General features: G+C 37.1%; 2 protein-coding genes across 3 annotated transcripts; both read right to left on the bottom strand.

The window, feature by feature from the left end:
* Positions 1 to 36: 36 nt before the first annotated feature.
* LOC107699857 (RING finger protein 151-like) lies at positions 37 to 2,792 on the bottom strand. The gene is made up of 4 exons (XM_016501260.1): positions 2,717 to 2,792; positions 2,299 to 2,444; positions 2,013 to 2,067; positions 37 to 687 (listed from the first exon to the last, which is right to left on the bottom strand). Exons 1-4 carry the CDS (start codon positions 2,717 to 2,719, stop codon positions 187 to 189), a joined length of 705 nt encoding a protein of 234 aa, XP_016356746.1. The 5' UTR covers positions 2,720 to 2,792; the 3' UTR covers positions 37 to 186.
* Positions 2,793 to 2,876: 84 nt separating this feature from the next.
* Positions 2,877 to 7,546, bottom strand: LOC107699855 (NADPH oxidase organizer 1-like). Of its 2 annotated transcripts, XM_016501259.1 has the most exons (9): positions 7,436 to 7,546; positions 7,275 to 7,352; positions 7,126 to 7,189; positions 6,362 to 6,545; positions 5,959 to 6,167; positions 5,748 to 5,861; positions 5,544 to 5,661; positions 4,525 to 5,097; positions 2,877 to 2,899 (listed from the first exon to the last, which is right to left on the bottom strand). In XM_016501259.1, the coding sequence occupies exons 1-8, from the start codon at positions 7,499 to 7,501 to the stop codon at positions 4,530 to 4,532; spliced, it is 1,401 nt and encodes a 466-aa protein (XP_016356745.1). In that variant the 5' UTR covers positions 7,502 to 7,546; the 3' UTR covers positions 2,877 to 2,899; positions 4,525 to 4,529. The 2 variants fall into 2 exon arrangements, with proteins under 2 accessions (XP_016356745.1, XP_016356744.1); XM_016501258.1 differs by lacking the exon at positions 2,877 to 2,899 and having other exon boundaries at positions 4,396 to 5,097.
* Positions 7,547 to 20,430: the final 12,884 nt, after the last annotated feature.

The following is a 20,430-nucleotide window of genomic DNA, read 5'->3' as shown; positions in this document are numbered from 1 at the left end:
AGAAGAAAGAAAGTCATACAGGTTTGGAACAGCATGAAGGTGAGTAAACAAAGATGCAAGTAATTTTCATTTTTGGGTGAACTATCCCTTTAAGATGACTATAAAAGTGGAAAGACACATTTAATAAAACCGCACACATAAAGGACTAACTTGAATGCTCTCTTTGAATTCTGAAAGGTATTTACGCTATATATATCTGACTCTTGAACTGCTGCTGTTAGTGTGACGGTGTCTGCTGCTGCTCGGACTGGCGGCATTAGCATCTGTCCAAGCACTGGTTCCCTCCCCTTCTTCAATTTCCAGATCGCCAACCTCCAGGCTCTCACACATCAGGTTTATTTGCCTCCTTATTTGTGCCATCCGGCTCTGCATGCGCTGCATCTTCCTGCGCAGGTTGGCTGCGATGGCCCTCTGCCTCCGCCGCTCGGCTACATAACGCTGCTGCAGCTCTCGGTAGCAGTTATGTTGGGCCTGATTTTCACGGACGAGCAGCGTGCCGCAGCCCATGGGACACAGCTGTCGCCAGTGGCTGCAGCTCTGATCATGCGCCTGCGCGTCCTTCCTCAGCACCTGCTGCCCACAGCCCTCATGGGGACAGAGCTGCCACTCATACGGACAGCTGGAGATGTGGAGGTACTCGTTAGAAATCCGGAAAGTGGCCCTGCAGCCCTGCTGCGCATTTCGACACTAAGAACACAGACACATGGAGTTGTTTCAAATTCACAGTTTAAGTACTAGAACTTTAACTATACTGTATATCAGACTTAAAGGGATAGTTCACCCAAAAATGAAAATTTTATGTTCATCTGCTTACCCCCAGGGCATCCAAGATGTAGGTAACTTTGTTTCAAATTAAACCCTGCGGCTTGTGACGATACACTGATGTGTAAAGACACGAAACGATCGGTCTGTGCAAGAAACTGAACAGTATTTTATATCGTTTTTTTACCTCTGATTTACTGCAATGTCCGAACTGCGCGTTCTCAACAGCTGGTGCGCAGTGTTGCCAACTTCTTTCAATAGAAAGTAGCTAAAGCCAGTTTGAAAAGTCGCTAAATGTCGCCAGATGACGTCATACACTAATTAGCATATGCATGAAGTCAGCGCATCTGTTGCCTTTTACATTTGTTTGTCTCTCTCTGTGCTCACATACTGTATTTTAATGCAGCCAAATTCTCAATAAAACTGTTTTCATTTATATATATTACTGTTTCTGTTGTCAGACAACAGAATAAATATGAAATAGTGACCGAAATGCGGCCCTTTAAGACTATATAACCAGCTCTCCCTTCCAAGACGTTACAGAGAGAGAGGTGTGTGCGCGCTGACCTCGCGCCGTTGCGTCAGTACCAGCGATCACAGAGACTCGCTAAGTTTTGTCCAAGAAGTCGCTAGATTTGTCGCTAGTCGCTTTTTTTGAAAAAAAGTCGCCAAGGGGTCTGAAAAGTCGCTAAATCTAGCGACAAAGTCGCTAAATTGGCAACACTGCAGGGAAGTGCTACAGCGCGCAATAAACAAACTGAAATTGTAGCCTACATAGTTTGTGCAATTACAGTTATTTAAATTGAACGTTGAAAGATAATATTGGTCATGTTCTATTTTGTAATGTTAATAGAAATCATACACTGTCAGAATAAAAAGGTTGCATTTTATGCATTCAACAGTCTGTCACTGGCAGTCCCTTATGAAAATGAACCATGGTTTTACTAAAGTGACCATAGTTCAACTGTAGTATTTATAGATTTGAATCATGTGTAAACAAAAAAACATATTTGAACCATGTGTAAACAAAAATATAACCTAATAAGTTACAATTAAGGCGTATTGATTGTTAAAATGCGTTTTAAACATAAAGTTAAGTGCTTATCACTACCCATTTTACTCTTAGTAATTTAATACATTTCATAAAACAAAGTCACCTACATCTTGGATGCCCTGGGGATAAGCAGATAAACATCAAATTTTCATTTTTGGGTGAACTATCCCTTTAATAAAAAAAAAAAGTTACCTACCTTGATTGCCAAACGGCCAATGGATTTACTCAGTTTAAACGGGCATTTCACCTGTCTGAAACAACACTGGCTTTAACATTGCTCAAACTAGTTTTTTTTTGTTTTGTTTTTTAAAGAAAGTAATACTTTTATTCAGCAAGGGCACATTAAATTGATCAAGTGTCAGTAAAGACATTTACAATGTAAACAAAAGTCTATATCATATAAAAGCTTTTTTTCTAACCTTCTGTTCATCAGAGAATCCTGAAATAATCACAGTTTCCACAAAATACTGTTAAATTGTTACCTTTTCATCCACTGTAAAATGCATTCCTTGCAGAAGACATGGTTGCATTTAAGTCGTACAGGGCAGCGTAGAACAGCTCTACAGATGACACAAATCAGATCATCATCTGGGGTATCCACAAACTGCTCCACTTCATAACCTCCAGTCTAATACCAAAATAAAATAAAAAAAAGTAATATATAATAATTTTATTTATATTGTAATGTCATATGGATGCTAGTATTATTACTAATTTTACTCAATTTAAATAAAACTATTTGAACTATTTAAAATCTCTTTTTATATAATAAAAAAATTCATGTCACATATTATGAGAATTTTTAAGTTTAAGCTTGTGAAGTAAATATACATACATATATATATATTATTTTTCCCCCCCACAAATTTATATAATGTAATTAAAAAAGGAAAAACTCACCATTTTCACTTGTGAGACCAGGGCACAGCTAATACAGATGCTGTATATGTTGAATAATTTGTAGAGGCAAAAAGACAGGCATCTGTCATAACAACACGCAGCAAAACATCCCAAAGGAGATCACTTGACCCTGGATCATTCAGAAATGCATTGCAGATGTCCGATTTTCTCTTCTTTTCCATTCTAGCACAAGTAACAAATGTGGTTAGCACCTGACAACTTTTTTACACTAACCACTGGGACCCTATTTTGGTACCATCTAGGTTTTACTTATTAGACAAAGGCATTGCTATGGAAACCAGTGAACTTCAATGGCTGCCTGCTCTAGAGGCTACAAGCCCTATTCTCTAAACACACAGGTCTGAATGGCCAATGAACACACAGCAGCATTCTCTGCACAACAGAATATATTATAAATCATTATATGTGAAAATAATGTGTTAATAAACAGTGTCATACACTTTAACTGAATTTATGTCCCATACTTTAACAGTTAAAGTAAATCAATACCTATATTATTGGAAAGAATTTAGCAAAAGCTAAAAAGTTTTTTTTTACAATAAAGAAAACACCAGTTTGTACTGGTCACCGTTCATATCTACATGGGAGAATGGTGTAAGATGTGCTTCTTATGGATAAAATCTACCCTCATTACATAGTACACCATTGTCTTAATGTTTTTCATTGTATTTTTTGTACTCACTTGTTTACAGATTTAGCATATGATTATACTGGAATTTTTAATGTGGATAACAATTTAGAAAAATGTAAATATTTAATTTAAAAAGGAATCTAGATGAAACTTACAATCAAAACCACTGCAATTTCCAGAATACAGGAAAAACTGGAAGTGGAATAATCAATATAGTGAACGAATGTTGATATTAGGCTGCAAAGAAATGTACCTGTGCAATTCCATACTGTATTATCCTATGCAATGTTGACATAAGGGGAATTTGTCAGGAGAATCTCACTTTGTACATACACAATCTCTAGAATGATAATAATCAACAAGCAATACAGGGCGACAAACTGTTTCTGAGAATGTCTGGTTTTATTTTTAATTTAAGGAAATGCAGCTTCCTATAAATACATCTCAGCCACTCCTTATGTTATTGTTAAAAGTTTATTAGCAGTAGCTGACTTTTTCATGTTACCGTCATAATTACGCAAGGGAACTTTCACAAAAATAAACTCAACTCTTTGATGATAATAATAATTAGACTCCTATTCTTAAAATAAGCCTAAATATATATAGTAGCATTGAGTGGAATAATTTAGTTTGTTTTACTCATAAAGTGGTCTACACTGACAGTCTCTGTAGTTATCAGTGTTTCATTATCTGGAAATGTTTAATTGAGTGCTTGCTTCTGTACATATTACATAGTCTGTACATATTAAATTACCAGCTCCCATGAAAAAAAGTCATGACATCAGAATTATTAAAATGAGGTTTGAAACATTTATTGAAACTTGTGCAGGCATTAACACAAAAGTCCAATTTTTTTTTCTTTTCCAGTATGGAATACCATTAGCTCCAGGACAAAGATAACAGTCTGAATATAATGTTAATGAAAAAATAAAACTCTTTAAATATGTACAGTATACTGTAACTACCTTTAACAGGTTATTATAATATATTTGATTAATTCAATATTTATAGTATTAATATAGCCCCACCAAGGATTAAAAGATTACAAAAACCTCAGATTAATATTGTGGTATCATACTCAAAGACGATCAAAAAAAAAAAAAGGCATAAAAGGAAAGAGTCTCTCATTGTCATATGCACCCAAATGCTCTCTCACCTCTTTCATACTCTCACTTCATCTACCATGACTTCACTTTCAGGGGCCAGGCGAGCAGAGGTTGCCAGAGCAGCTTTACGAGTGTAGGTTGTGCAGCGACGTAAGATCTCCTGAGTTTGTGGTCTGGGTGGCACCCTGGGAGCTCCGACTCCTTTCATAGGGTGACCAGTGTCTGAGCTGGTGGGGGTTGACTGGCCACTGGACATACCACTATCATTGCTGTCTGGTTCTTTATCCTGCTGTCTCAGGCCCTCTTCCCACTCTGAGCTGGACATGCTTGGGCTCATGGAGGTGGTGTCTGAGGAACTGAAGCTGAAGTCCGTTCCATCATCGCTGAAGCTGCCAGCTTCCTCGTGCTGTACCGGCTCTGACAGCATTTCCAGAGAGTTTGATTTGAGGAAACTATTCATTCTGCTTCGTGAGTGGACCTGAGGCTCCAGTTTTAAAGAGCTGTTTGCAGACTGGTGGATAGTGAAGCTGTGAAGTTTCCTCTGAAGAGTCTGAAGGCCAAAACTGGGGCTGCTGTAGAGCTTCAGGTACATGGAGGGCACATAGCCTACCTTTCTGTTGTATCTGTAGAGGGAATAAAAGATTTAGGTTTTGTATGGGGAAGACTCCATGTACATGTAGACTTTCTTGATAAATTGTAACTTGTCTTGACCGTAAATTTGAATCAATATTCATAAACATGAAAACTGCGGCCTGTCTTTCAAATTGCTCTTGTCTATTAATACATCCGTCTTGAGGCCAATTCATACCGCACAAACAAACACCAACAAACTCGAAAGTCTGTTGCCGTTGGTCGGGGTTTGTTTTTCACCCGAGTGAACAAGTTCAATCAGTGTTTGTCAGTGTCTGTTGGGGCAGTGTGAACATGACAGTTGTTTTTCATAAAATTCTAAATCCAACAGCCAACTTCTTTGTTGGTGTTTGTGTGGTGTGAATTGGCCTTTACAATAGGTTGCCATTCCTATCATTCTTTGAATGTCAGTGCAATCTGTGTAAAGAACTTTAATTACCTAACAAGCCACCAGCCATTATCAGACCTCTGTAACACCTCCACAACAGCGCCAATGCTCAGAGAGAGCTCGTCCTCTTTTTTCGAGGTGTAACTTCTTGTAACGCAGTACAGAGAACCTAGTGGAGCGAGAAAATGTTTGGTTAGCAAGGTTATCTTTGGAGATTCATTATAACAGAAAGTTTATGTAGCAACCGTGTCTTACTTTCAAAGGTAGTTGAATCAAACTCATCCTCATCCTCTTCCTCATCACATAACTCCAAGTAGGGAGCAGGAAACCAAGCTAGACATTTATCCTCATTCTCAGCAAGCCACCAACCTGTTCAAAACCAACGCCCACATAAAAATATAAATAGACTGTAAAGAACATTTCGATCAACTTTTCGTTTCACTTCCTTAAGGCAGATGATACATACCTGCTTTGTCTTTGATCAGCACGTCCAGTCTTTCATCCACAGTTACTTTGAATGGCCTGTTCTTTGTATCTTTGGTCTCATATGGAGCCACACATCGATATGTCTTGGATACAAAAGGTTGGGTCACATTGCCATTGCTCAGACGTTTATTCGCCAAGTCAGGTCCTCCGCTGACAGTGTTGATGTTGTCTGATTGCAGAATCATCACACTGCAGAGAGACGAGAGCAGCTTTAACAGACGTTTACCGCACAAACACTTCCCAGCAGGATCACATTAGAATTAAACTCTGGCAATCAGAAACAGATCAAGACAGAAATATGAAGTGAGCTACTCTATATACTGTACATGTTTTGGCAAGCTGAAGTTGCCTGCTTATCTGCTGCAAGGAGATAATCTACATACCTGTTCTGGGTATATTCTGGCAGAAGCTGCTGTTCAGTAGGCAAGAAGAATTTAATGACTTCTGAGGAATGTGACACAGTCGTGTCACACTGCAACAGGCTGGAACAGTATTTCTCCAGACACCTTAGACGAGATACTGACTTAGCCAGGCCTTTCAACTGAAATGAAGTCACCATGCACTGGGCTGCAAACAACAGAAATCACATCTGAACAACAAAACAAATACAGTGTGGATAAAACACCTTTAACAGGGCCCACTAGAGGGTTAAAGGGATAGTTCACCCAAAAAACGGTGGTTGCCATTGATTTCCATAGTATTTTTTTTCCTACTATGGAAGTCAATGGCCACCACAAACTGTTTGATTACCAGCAATCTTCAAAATATCTTCTTTTATGTTCAACATAAGAAAGCAACTCATACAGGTTTGGAACAACATGAGGGTGAGTAAATGATGACAGAATTTTCATTTTTGGGTGAACTATCCCTTTAATGGCCAGACTTGCAGATAAAGTTCAGCTATATGTTTTCTTCCAACATAAAAAAATGCATTATAATTATGCATTATGTAAAAAATAATAATCATTCATGCCTGAAAGCCTTTGCAATGTGAGCATCACCACAAAGTATTTAAAAACATTAATGTTACTTTATGATATTATAGGCTTAAAACAATATACAATAATGTTTTTGACTTGAGTGAAGTTTTTATATTTAAATATGAAACATTATGCACATTTTAATCTCCTAAAACTGCCAATCATACCTCCAAATCTGGGAAGCACTCTATCTTCATAGTTATCCACAGGAAACTTCTTTTTCAGTTGCCTCTGTTAAAACAAGAAAAGTAAGTTAGCTGGTGATTTTTACACTTCTAGTAACCATTTGTGATAAATAAATGACTGTAAAACCTACATGGAGCGTTTTGAAGTCCCGGAAAGATCTGTACACGATTAAATCACTCTGGTCTGACCACAGCACGGATGTCATGAACTTCAGTAAAAAAACAAACAAACAAATTAACAAATTATCTTACCAATACTTAGTTATCCTACGAATATACAACATATTCTTACCATGTCCTTGCCTTTCTTCATTACTCCGATAACTCGGACTTCGACAGGAAATCGAGGATCACTCATAGCTGATGCGGTTTCTGATGAACGAGATCACGGTGTGAACTCTATTCTTCCTTGTTCTCTTTCAGCATCACCAGTATCCTCATCATTTATTGCCAGCCAGACGTGGGCGTGTTGTTTATGTGCAAATCGGATAAGCAGCTGCGCTCACGTGCGAACTGAGCGGAGAAGTTATTACACAATAATACTATTTATCAGTAATAAAACCTCAGTGTTGTCTTCAAACCAAGGTAAGATAGGTTATGACACAATATTTGTCAGTGATAAAACATCAGTGTTGTTTTCAAACCATAGTATACATGACAGCAGTTTAAGAAGCAAACAACACTATCTATCTATCTATCTATCTATCTACCTACAGTATCTATGGTTACTACTGTACCTGGCAATATAGATGTGAATTATCTATCTACGTATTATATAGATATTTAGCAGTGTTGGGGAAAGTTACTTTTAAAAGTAATGCATTACAATATACAGTAACATCTTCTGATTTCTCTCAACATGGTTACAGGAGAGATGTCAATCAGTAAATTGGAAAAAAAAAGTAACTCAGATATTCTCTTGTAAATTAAAAAGTAATGCGTTACTTTACTAGTTACTTGAAAAAAGTAATCTGATTACGTAACTCGCGTTACTTGTAATGCGTTACCCCCAACACTGATATTTAGTGTCTATCACCATATTCAATATATAGATAGCCTAGGCTATATACAGTGAGTGACTACAGTCACATCTATCTGTTTGACAAGTTACTCCAATTTTGACTATCTATCTATCTATCTATCTATCTATCTATCTGAATGGCTTTTTGACATTTTGCTGCGTTAGGGCCAGTATTACTCCCGAAAGCTCCAGGAGTGTAAACCCGGGACCTTTCCTGTAAGGGATAATGACTTTTCATCAAAATAACCAACGTGAGCAGTCCATTCATGGCTGTCATCCTTTAGTAATTTTCCCATGATGACCTGGTGGTTTTGTGGGGGTGGACAGGCTAAGTGGGGCTCACAGGTGTGTCTTCAAACTGAGGGTGATGAGAGGGCAGGCAACTAGAACATTGATCTGAAGCTGCTGGCGTCACAGTGGCCTGTGAAGAACCGCCAAAACTCCTCTGCAGAATCAGCTCAAGGTCATCAACAGTGCGGGTTTGTCATGCCATCTGCATGCCAACATGGGAAAGGACCCCAAACGCATGTTTTGGCTATCCGGGTGAGAGCACAAAACACGTGCTTTTTCGTACACCACCCACTCAACTGAAGCAGTCCGGGAGAAACTATGTGCCCATGGTCTTGATTTGGAGCCAGCTGCAGTAATGAACAAAAGGATGACCTCCTGGAAAATACCCGAAAGAAAGTCCCTCATAAAAACAGCCAAAATGTTTTTGAAATATTGCTGTTCTTCTAAAGCTCCCCTGTAATTACCAGAAAAAGTTTTCAAATTTCTGTTGCTTAATTTCTATTTATTTTTTTTCTTTTGTGATGTTAAAAATGAGCTTATTATTATTATAATACAACAACAACAACAAAAAATGAACATGCATGGTTGTATAAATACTGGCAAGAAGGTTGTCATGTCAATAGAATGAACAAAAAGTCATCAAGACATTTAATAAAAACGTAAAGGTTTTAGTATATTGAAAACAGTTTTAAATTGAGCTTTTCTTTCAAAAGGTAATGCTAGCTATTTTCTTTCTGTGGTAATAAATGCTGTAGTTAAGGAAAAAAATGTGTAAACAACCTGTTGCAACAATGATTAATTTAACCTGTTTGCATTCCACTGTACTGCCCGAGGTACACTTCCTGTTTTTCTTCGTGATATACAACATCTCTAAATATGTCACATATCTTTGGAAAGCTGAGAATCAGTGTCTTTGTCGGACTGCCAACAAGGCTTCATGCTGTGATCCCACTCCGCTTCGCGTCCTGCCTAATAACGCCCCTTAGCTGTTATAAATTCACTGTAAACCACGGCTTCACGGGGCTTAGCCTATTGCTTCATTACTCAATACCATAAGACTTACAGTGATTCTGGGGTTTTTTTCTGTTTAGGAACAAACCTCAAAGTGTCACCTTTCAAAAGAGACCAAAACCATGCATATAATCCAAATCAGGCACGTGCACACATAGACATCAAAGGTGGCTTTAGTACCTGCCCTTTTTCGAGAAGGGTCTGGCTGCAGCTGGCGCTTGCACTCTCAGACGTGCATTCTCAGGCTTGCACTCTCAGACACTTGCACTTCCGCTAGCGACGTCACTTGCAGTCTTTATTATTTTTTATTTTGTTCTATTTATTGATTACTTTTTGTTTGAATCTCTCAACATTTTACAACAGTATAGCCAGGTATAGCCAGACAAGACAAAAGAAACTAAATTACAATGTCACTTGATTTAGTTTTTTTTTTATTCTTCAAATAAATGAATATATATGTGTGCGTGTTGCTGTTTGCGCACAGCTTTCCCTGTCAAACAAATAAAAAAACTAAATATCAGGTCGGGTCAGGAAATGTTGAGACTCTGATCGGCACATCACAGTCACAAACAGAGAACCGCAGCGGCAGAAGTGAATCCCTCCCTCCCTTTCCAGTTGTGTTTGTCTTGCTGTGGAGGTGAGTGGTGATGAACAAAACACTAAAAAGACTAACAAAAGCTGTGCTTCGAATTTACAGCTAATTATCCAAAATACAAAAGGCAAATATAGTTAATTTGTCTTGCTAACATCCATGACTCAGCTACCATGTAAGTTAGCTAAAGTTTAGCAGGTTAGACCAGTGCGCCTTCTTTGACTGCATGATTCAGTTTATTAAACTGCATTTAGAATGATCACAAAATTCAAGATATCGGGGCAGAAATGTATATTTATATACTTCCATGTTTTTTTCCACCAAAAAGCAGCATGATAATGTTATGTGATACTGATTTTATACCTCAGTTCAATAAACAAGAATTTAATATTAAGAAATAAGTATGAGAAGTGCCCTTTTCCCACTTGAGCCCCTGCCCCTCAAAATGTCTGTGCACATCCCTGGTCCAAATGGTTCAAGAACATGCAATCCAATTTACTTTGGCTATGCCTTTTTAGGCATTCAAATTTTACAGGAATGCTAAGCGGTTAAACAGTTGATGAAGTACTTAAAACAGATGTAAAGCCAATTATCCTCTTAAAATAGCTCCAGAAGCTATTTATAAACTAGTTTCTCTTTTTGTTTCCTATAACAGTTATGTATCAGGAAAGTGAACGCAACAAGGAAATAAAGCTGATTGACAGCTACACGTACACTATAATTAGTCATATAGGACTATTAAAATAGTTGTACAACTAAGGCATTAAGAATGCTGTCAGGAAATCATCGGAATCACTCACGTCAGCACAGTCACCTCCTCCGACACACACCAGATCCCAATCACCCGACTTCTGATCACCTGCATCACCAATTAGCCCGCTATATCTTCTCACTCCACTCAGCATTCCAGTGTCCGGTCTACCGTTCACTACCTGAACATTGCCAGACTCCTTACAAGCTTTACTAACTGTTGTTTCCTTACCTCCAGAAGTCCTTTCAGTCTCACCTATTCCGATTCTCCTCAGCCCCGGTTCATCTCCAGGATTCCTACTACTATCATACCCAGATTACCAAGAAGCTAAGCTACCCAGAACTCTCTCAGATCTCTCTTACTCACCTGCCTTCGATCCTAACCATCACAGCATTGACAATAAACCCCTCTGTTTACCTGAACTCCTCTTGTCTCTTGCCTGTTTGTGACAGAAGACCGGACCAGAACCAACACCTCCATGGATCCCCGTCTTCCATCCACCGCAGAGGTTCGCACACTAGTGGCTGGAATGAGGCGGCCCTCCTCAGTGCCTACCGTCAAGGTCTGGACCCTCCCCTTCGTGCTCAAATGGCCATCTACGATGACAACATCGGACTAGAAGGCTTCCTACAACGAGCCACTCGCATTTCGCAATGGTTGTCCCGCCTGCCAGCCCCACGAAGCCGCCCACCAGCCCTTCGCGTCCACCAGCGGTCCCTCTGTACCAGAGCCCATGCAAATGGATTCCACCCGACTCACTCGCGCCTAGCGCGCTCGCCGCTTAGCAGCCGGACTCTGCCTGTACTGTGGTGCTCCAGGACATTTCATCAGCTTCTGCCCAGTCAAACCCCCACGGCCGGCGGTGAGTACCCTCCAAATAGAACCAGAAATATTGACTTGATCACTGCTGCCAGTGCAACTGCTAACCCAAAACCTCTCGATTTCAGTTTCAGCCCTCATCGACTCGGGCTCTTCGGGCAATTTCATATCCTCTGACCTCCTAAAGCATCTCCATCTACCCCGCCTACGTCAAGCCCGGGAGCTCCGAGTCGAGACGATTCAGGGAAAGCCGCTAGGGCGTGGGCGGGGGCAGTTTCGCGGCCCGCCGCTAAGATTGAGGATCGGAAGTCTGCATGAGGAAACCATTTCCTTCCTGATACTAGAGGGACCCTCTAGATCAGATGGGAACCCTGTGATATCACTCGCTGGAGCGAGTCATGTCTATATTGGTCCGTTCCCAATACAGAGGCAGATCAACCAAGTCACCTACCTTCTGCAACTTCCACCCAGGTACAAAATTCACCCCTCATTCCACGTCTCACTCCTCAAACCTTGTTCTTCCTCCTCCTCCAGATCCACCGAGCCAGAAGCACCCACTCCTCCTGAGGTTCTGGATCAGCCCTCGGTGTACCAGGTGAAAAATCCTGAATTTGCGGCGACAGGGTCACCTCCTCCAACACACACCAGATCCCAATCACCCGAATTCTGATCACCTGCACCTGCATCACCAATTAGCCCGCTATCTTCTCACTCCACTCAGCATTCCAGTGTCCGGTCTACCGTTCACTACCTGAACATTGCCAGGCTCCTTACAAGCTTTACTAACTGTTGTTTCCTTGTAAACCCCTCTGTTTACCTGAACTCCTCTTGTCTCTTGCCTGTTTGACAAATGCTCAGGAATGAAACATGTCTAACATTTGTCATTATTTTTGGTACCTTATTGCGATACCAAATCATTCGGTCAAACGCTTGCAGCTCGACATCGGTCAATATTATGTTATGGCATTACAGTATTTACAGTATTTCTGCTAGTTTGCTCACACAAGAATTTGCCCAACAAAACTTTTTTTTTTTTTTATGGATTACATCAAGTAGAAATATCTCTTTAGAGCAATAATTGACTGAAAACTGAAAATTAGCTGAAAATGTACTGAGCCTCAAGTCATCCAAGATGTATATGAAGAGAAAAGCTGTGCTATAAGAAAAAAATCTATTGTTAAAGTATTTTAACTTTAAACTGTCTCTTTTGGCCAAAACTCGAGCCATACATAATCCATAATAAAGCTTCCTCCAGTGAAAACTTCCATCCCCTGTAGTCCTCTCACCTAAAAATCCAGAGCATCCAGTGATGAGCAAGTGATGTAATGCTAAATTTCTCCAAATCTGTAAATCTGTTTCTATGAAGAAACAAACTCATCCACGTCTTGGATGGCCGAATTCTGTGAGAATAGCACGGTCCGCACCACACTATAATGATAATGACAGAGGAACAAGAAGGAATCTATTTCAGAGTATTTTTTTTTTCAGTTGATGAATGATAAAAACATTGACATTCAATCAGAATCTATCCAACATTAAAGAGCTTGAGCACTTAAAGTTGCAGACGAAATGAATGCACCGTGTTTATAAGAAACAAAATATTATCTATAAATATTATTAGCATGGACGCTATATAGTTATCATTATAGTTAATGTTCTTGGTGTGACTGGGCCTTAACTGTGTATTAAGTAAAATACCACTATAATTATGTTTATGAAATGGTTCCGGTCCTGGATTTTCATTAGTCAATACAGCATTCCAGCTATGCTAAAATCCATAAGTAACAGTCATGACATGAAACACCGGAGCACTATACTGTAGTGCATAACAGTAGATGATCATTTTACTGCATTTTTGGAAGAAGGATGCCAATTAAGGAATTGTCTTAAAATTTTGAGTACTTAATAGTTTTAAAATGTGATAACCGTTAAGCAATAAGGCGATCGAGTCCATGTTGTATTATGAATATAGTCACAGCCAAAAGTATTGCAGGTTGTGCAACATGAAATTATTTGTATAAAAACAAAACAGTTCAAAATATTCCTCTGCTATGACTCATATAAAACACTGAGAACTGCCTTTAACAAATAAATTGGAAAATCTCCACAACTGTGAATGAATCAGTATCAGAACAGTATAAACCACAGTTGTGAGTAAATTAATGACTGCAGCAATAATCCCATGTCTGCGGTGGCCGAGAGAGTTCAGTGCGCTGCAAATAGAAAAAACACCTGCAAATTAAGAAAACAACTTAATCAATTTGACAACAAACGTGCTGCAAACACTCACAACACAACCAAATAAATAAACGCACTGCAAATAGAAAAAACACCTGCAAATTAAGTAAACAACTTCATCAATTTGACAACACACGCGCTGCAAACACTCACAACACAACCAAATAAATAAACGCACTGCAAACACTCACAACACAACCAAAAGTTGTGAGCATTTGCAGTGCGTTTATTTATTTGATTGTGTTGTGAGTGTTTGCAGCGCGTTTGTTGTCAAATTGATGAAGTTGTTTTCTTGATTTACTGGTACTTTTTCTATTTGCATGTGTTTTCTGAAGTTGCAGCGCGTTGAGCTCTTTCGGCCACCGTACATGTCACATGCAAGACTGTCAAAACACAAGCAAACAAATCTAATTCCACAAAAGCATATTATTATATAGCCGTATATTTATGACTGTTGTACAATAAACTTGTGAATGCTTTGGAAAGAGATAAGAAGTGCTTCTGGAAATGGTGAGTAACTGGAGAAGTAAACTTTATTGTACTCAAACAAGGAAAAGGAGTCAGTTATATTTCTTGTTACAGGAATGACTTTTGTTATGTCCAAGAAATTACTCTGTATTTCTGGCCTGTTTTTCAAAGACCCACCCTAATGGTAGACATGAGACAGAGGTCTGTTTGTAAATATGGAATATTGCACATGGTGTGCATATGGACAAATACATATTCAAGCGATCGCCCAGACGTTTTACAGCTAAAAACTTATTTTTAAATTGTGACGTATCTTCAAGAATTAGTCTCTGAATTGCCTTTAAATACTGTCATTTTGTAATAGGTTAATTATTGAAAATGAGCACCCTGATATGCCTCGAACATGCATTTGGGTCCTTGAGGTGGCCTATCACTGGAATGGTCACAGTTACTGTAATCACACAAAGAAATGCTGCTCAGATAACACAGAGAAGCAAACTTTTTTCCCTTATATTTACAAAAGAGAACTTCCTGAATATTTAATCAAGCTGACAATTCAACATTTATTTTGTCTTGACATCCTTTAGAGGACATAAACTAATGACCAAGTAGAATCAAGATGGCAATTTGAATTAAAGTGAAACAGGTATACGTGGGAAATGTCTTTTATTTGATTCTTTTGTTTTTATAGACTTTTAATAAATGGATTCTAAAAGAGAACGCAGACATTTTGTTCAAATGAAAAGTGGTCTTAGCACCAAGCATTACAGTAAGCATTTCCTACCAAGGAAGTTTGATAATGTATTTTAAATTAAATAAAACCATATTGCACAACCTAGATGCACAAAAGGCCATTGTCCAAAGTCATCCAAGTTGCTCTTTCTTTAAAGATACACCCAAGAGGCAATGTTGTTATTACAGTAGCCCATATTTATCATGTTTTGTATTTATTATACATTTCATTCATTCAGTTAATAATTAATAATTTTGAGAGATTGTATAAGGAAGGATGGATTGAATATCAATGCTTGCCCGGGAGCATTAAAGTTTGCACGTAGTACCTCAGATAAGACAAACAATTGTGGAAAGCTCATTCCTGGTTCATTCTCAGCAGTAAATAATCCGACCCCACAATTCAGACGCTTGAGTTGTGTTGTTTTGACTCATGAACTCTTGTGAATAAGACAGGAGGCATTTGAGGGCTTCTGAGTTCTGTGATCTGAGGTATGATGTTGCTGAGTGACCCTTGAACTCTGTATGTCTTAGAACTTTATAACGTTTACTGTGGCTAAGACAAATGCTTATCTTAAATCAGTGATTGGACATTGCATTTGTTTTATTACCTACTTGTTAAAACCTTTTTACATTCACTGAATCAACAGGAGTGTTCCATATTGATATTAACCCTCCTGTTTAACACAAAACTTCCACCTAAATGCTTTATATAAGAATTCAACAATTCATGATTATTCGTTCATTTTTCATTTTTCTGTATTCATTATCATTATTTATTTATTTATTTTTCACTTTTAGATAAGATTTGTTTACCATTTTTGGTAGTGTGGTAGCTTGTAAGAACAACTATCCTTGTACTTGACATTCATTTACACAGTTGAGTGATCATTTGTTGCAGGTAGAATTGAAGCAGTAAATTAAATCAAAGTTTGATAAATAAAATAGCAAAAAACAAAACAAAACAGAACAAAAAGATAAAAGATGTTTAAGCAAGAAGTACCACAACCATACCGAGTCTCACGGATTCTAACTCTCAGATGATTACATGTCTGAGCTGCAATTTTTACTTCATTTTGACATTTTGTTTTTTTATCATCCAGACTCCAGCTTAATTTCTCTATATGATTTATTTTAAAATACCAAAATATATTCTTCATTTACTATTATTGTATCTTGATGACTGTATGTTTGTTCAGTATCGGTCACAATAAATCTATTTTGAGACAAAATTAGTACTTTTTCAGCACAATCAGTGATCCTGATCCTGATTGTCTATTAGTTTGTTAACGTCTGGTTAATACCCTTCATTGATCAAACATTTCCAACACATTATTCACTGACAGTTACTCCAGAAATGAAAACATCTTTTGTTGCTTTTGTATTCTTCATTAGCAGGGGTGAACATAAGTTTTTCAGTCTGGTTCTCACAAGAGCACCTGGAGATTTGGTTTGGTGCTCACACTGCACGTATAGTGTGACCTATTCAATATAATTATGAAAAAAAAAATCATAGTAATAAGAATATTATTGCACTTTATTTAGTTCGTTTTCTAAAAATCAAATAATAAACAAAATAATAAAGTGTAATAATATTATATTTTAAAATAAAAAGTGAGTATTAAATAAAAATACAATTATTATTAATTATTCATCATCATTTTCAAACCTAAAATCAGCAAGCTTTTATTTTGGCGGGTTGACAGTTTTGCATGTTGCTGTGAAACCGGCAGCACATAGCCTAGGTTTATGCTTTCAGTTTGAAATGAAATCTTATACAGTATTACAGTTAGTCGATCTAAAACGGTGAATGTGCATAAACAGCTGTCAGCCATGTTCCGCCAGTGAGCGGTCTGAACTTATTTCCACAGCGCATTTTTTATTTTGGTCGTGCATGCGCACCTGCACACCACTTTATGTGCACCCCTGTTTATAAGCCATTTTGACAGAATGTTAGTTAACTTAGAATTAATTAATTATGGTACAATTATACATAATGTAATATTTATTTAGTCAGCACCTAAAACTATTGTAAAACTGTAGTGTTCAATAGCGCACAGAACTGATCTGGGTAGCATAATGACCGATTTTGTCAATTCAGTGCACTGAAATAATAGATCATTAAATTGATGGCTAATTAGCTTCTAATTTGCTGCAAATCTGCACATTTTTGAATAATATCCGTCCATAAAATCTGACATGAGATGCATCCTGTAATCCTAAATCACACTGCTTGTTCATTTCAGCCAGGAGAACAGGCCCCACAACTGAGCCAAGCTTTGTTTTTGTTTTTTTCCCCCCACTACTGTCACCTGATTAAGTTTTGGTTTCTTGCAACTGTCGCCTTTGACTTGCTCAGTTTGGGTTTATAAGTCAATTAACATTCAGCAATGAATTGAGACAAATTTTGCAACATTGACACTGTTATTGATCTAAACTGAATCAACATTGAACTGACTTAAGCTGAATAATGACATGAATGCCTTGTATGGAGCTTCTTGAGATGAAATAAGATAACCACTCAAACTGTCCCTTTTATGCACATTATAAGCGAATCAAACCAGCACCTCCCTCAGAGTTTGTTTGATATTGCTGACATAACCTTGGTTCAGATGAAGTTCTGAAGGTACAAACTCTTCTTTCAGTTTACTGGAGCAGTTATTGAAGTGCCTCACCGGAACCCATTGTACTGCTGTGTGAATAAATAAGTATATTGCATTAGACATTATGTTCAAAACTATAGTTTTTTGAATAACAGTCAGTAATAATAGCTTATATAAACAGCCAATAAGGATAGACACAAATGTGTTAAATTTGCTTTTTTAAATCTAATTTCATGTCTTACATAATTTAAAAGCCTTGTCTGTATTGTAAAGTATGGCTTTGGTAAATGAAACGTATACTTGTCATGACATTTGACTTTCCCTGTAAAAAAATATTTATATATTTATTTGTATTGTTTTAACGTGTTTCTGTATTTTTCATGTTTATAATATTCTGGAATAACTGAAGATCAGTTCTTCTGCAGTTGTATCCATCAAAGTGCTTTGCAGACATAATGGGAATGACTGTCACATTGATTGGACAAAGTTGTAAGTAAATGTATTTACTTTATAAGTGCACATATTTATTGGAGTCTGTAAGCGTTAAGATTGTAAGGCACATTTAATGCTTCTCTTTGTTTTTATTAAAGCACACAGGTTCTAAGCAGGAATTCATGATGACATGACTGATGGAATTATAGTTGTGGGTGACCAAAGTGAGCACCATCAATCTGCAGTGATGTGGTCCTGGTAACAGAAGACGAAATCTTGGTGATCTGAGGTTGTAACACGTTCTGGTTCTAAACAGTACCAGAAAAGGGTTCTTCAGCTTATAACAATAGCAGAACCCTTTTTGGTGCTAAATAGTGAAAAATTACTCTTTGTTATTGTCCTCTTGCATTATTGACAACTATTTTCCTGTTTGACTTTGTAAAGCTGCTTTGAGCAGTAGGCTATTGTATAAAGCGCTATATAAATAAAGATGACTTGAAAGTTTACTGATTGATTGAATAAGTGGATACAATATTTAAACCAAAGTTATGACAACAAAACAATGTTAAGTTAAAATAGTCTTTAATTCTTAGAAAAAAATATTTGTTGAAACAACAAAATCCCTATCTTGGTAATAACTGAAATTCTTAGTTTCAATGAACTCAAAATTTTAAGGCAACCAGGTTACTTACTTTTTTAAGTTAAACCAACAAATCATGTTTTACCGAGCAAGCAAGGAAAGTGTGTTTCGTAATCCTAACTGAAAAATGTGGTTGGATATTCCTGTAAAGCGAGTGCATGTGTTGACTTTTTGAAATCTGTCTAACATGACAGGTTTTCAATTTCTAAATGTTGCTGTGATACAGCTACTGTAAACACTTCTGTAAAGTATTTTATAAGTCATGCATGGTAACTGCTGAAATAGTACTAGTGCTCTCTAGATCAGCAAAGCTCAACAAATCAATTCAAAACGTCAAAACATCTATTTTTTTAAAGAATCTTTCATTTATTTAGTCAAATCTACTGTTGAAAGGTTGTAGACATTGAAAGTTGGAAAATGTGTATGTTTTTGAAAGTAGTCTCTTATGCTCACCAATGCTGCATTTGATCAAAAATACAGTTAAATCCATAATATTGTAAATTATTATTACATTTGAAAAAACTGTTTGCTATTTTAATATATTTTCAAATGTAACGTATTCCTGTGTTGGCAAATCTGAATGTTCTGCAGCCATTAGTCTTAAAGTTTACATGATCATTCAGAAATCATTCTGATATGCTGATCTGTCACACAAGAAACATTTCTTATTATTGTCAGTGTTGAGAACAGTTGTGCTGCTGAATAATTTAGTGGAAACTATGATACATTTTTTTCTTTGATGAACAGAAAGTTAAAACAAAAAACAGCATTTATTTGAAATACACAACCTACTAAAACAACTGAAGTTTTATTGTCACTTTTGGTCAATTTAATGCATCCTTGCTAAATAAAGTATAACAAATTTTCTTTCAAAAATGCACATTTTATTGACCCCACATTTTTGAATGGTAGTGTATATTTTTTCCCCCACTTTTCCTTTTTCCTTTTTGATGATTTGTTAATTGCATTTAATATATTGCACTTTCAATAAAACATTTGGAATGGGTTTGTAAAAGCTGTTTTAAGCACGCTTAGCCTGAGTTTGTGTTGCATTTACACAGTTTTGACCAGCAGGCGTCACCAGCGCGTGGTGTTTCGAGCGCTTCGAAACAGTGAAACGTTTTTCTAAGGGATTCATAAAAGAAGAGTAATCTAGCCTCAACCACTATTTTTAATTCTGAAATCAGAAGTGCAGCAATACCTAAAAACTATTTATAATTTGATAAACAAGAAAGCTTAAACACTAATACATTGTACATAATAAGACACAAACATGACAGCTGAATACATACACAAACGTTAATACAAATAACGTGTGTGTGTTTGTGTTTGTGTGTGTTTTCATTTCATTGTAATTTTGTCGATTTTTTTTATTGTCTTTACAACATGGTGGCTACTGCTGTAAAGTGTTGAGAGATGAAAAAATGTATCTAGTCTCATAAAATGATCTTTAAAAGGGGAATCTATTAAATTCTAAGGTAATCTATTAAAAAGAATGTTACAAATCAATATTTTCATAAACAAAAAGAAACCAGAAAGCACTAAATTCGATTATATGGAAATGGACTAATATATATATATATATATATATATATGTGTGTGTGAGATATATATATATATCTCTCACACACACACATATATATATATATATATATATATATATATATACACACACACACATGGATACAC

Source organism: Sinocyclocheilus anshuiensis, unplaced genomic scaffold (genome assembly GCF_001515605.1).
Source record: "Sinocyclocheilus anshuiensis isolate Anshui unplaced genomic scaffold, SAMN03320099.WGS_v1.1 scaffold1280, whole genome shotgun sequence".
In the NCBI taxonomy this organism is placed as follows: Eukaryota; Metazoa; Chordata; class Actinopteri; order Cypriniformes; family Cyprinidae; genus Sinocyclocheilus; species Sinocyclocheilus anshuiensis.
The sequence above is the reverse complement of the archived record's forward strand: the minus strand, read 5'-3'. Positions and strand labels throughout refer to the sequence as shown.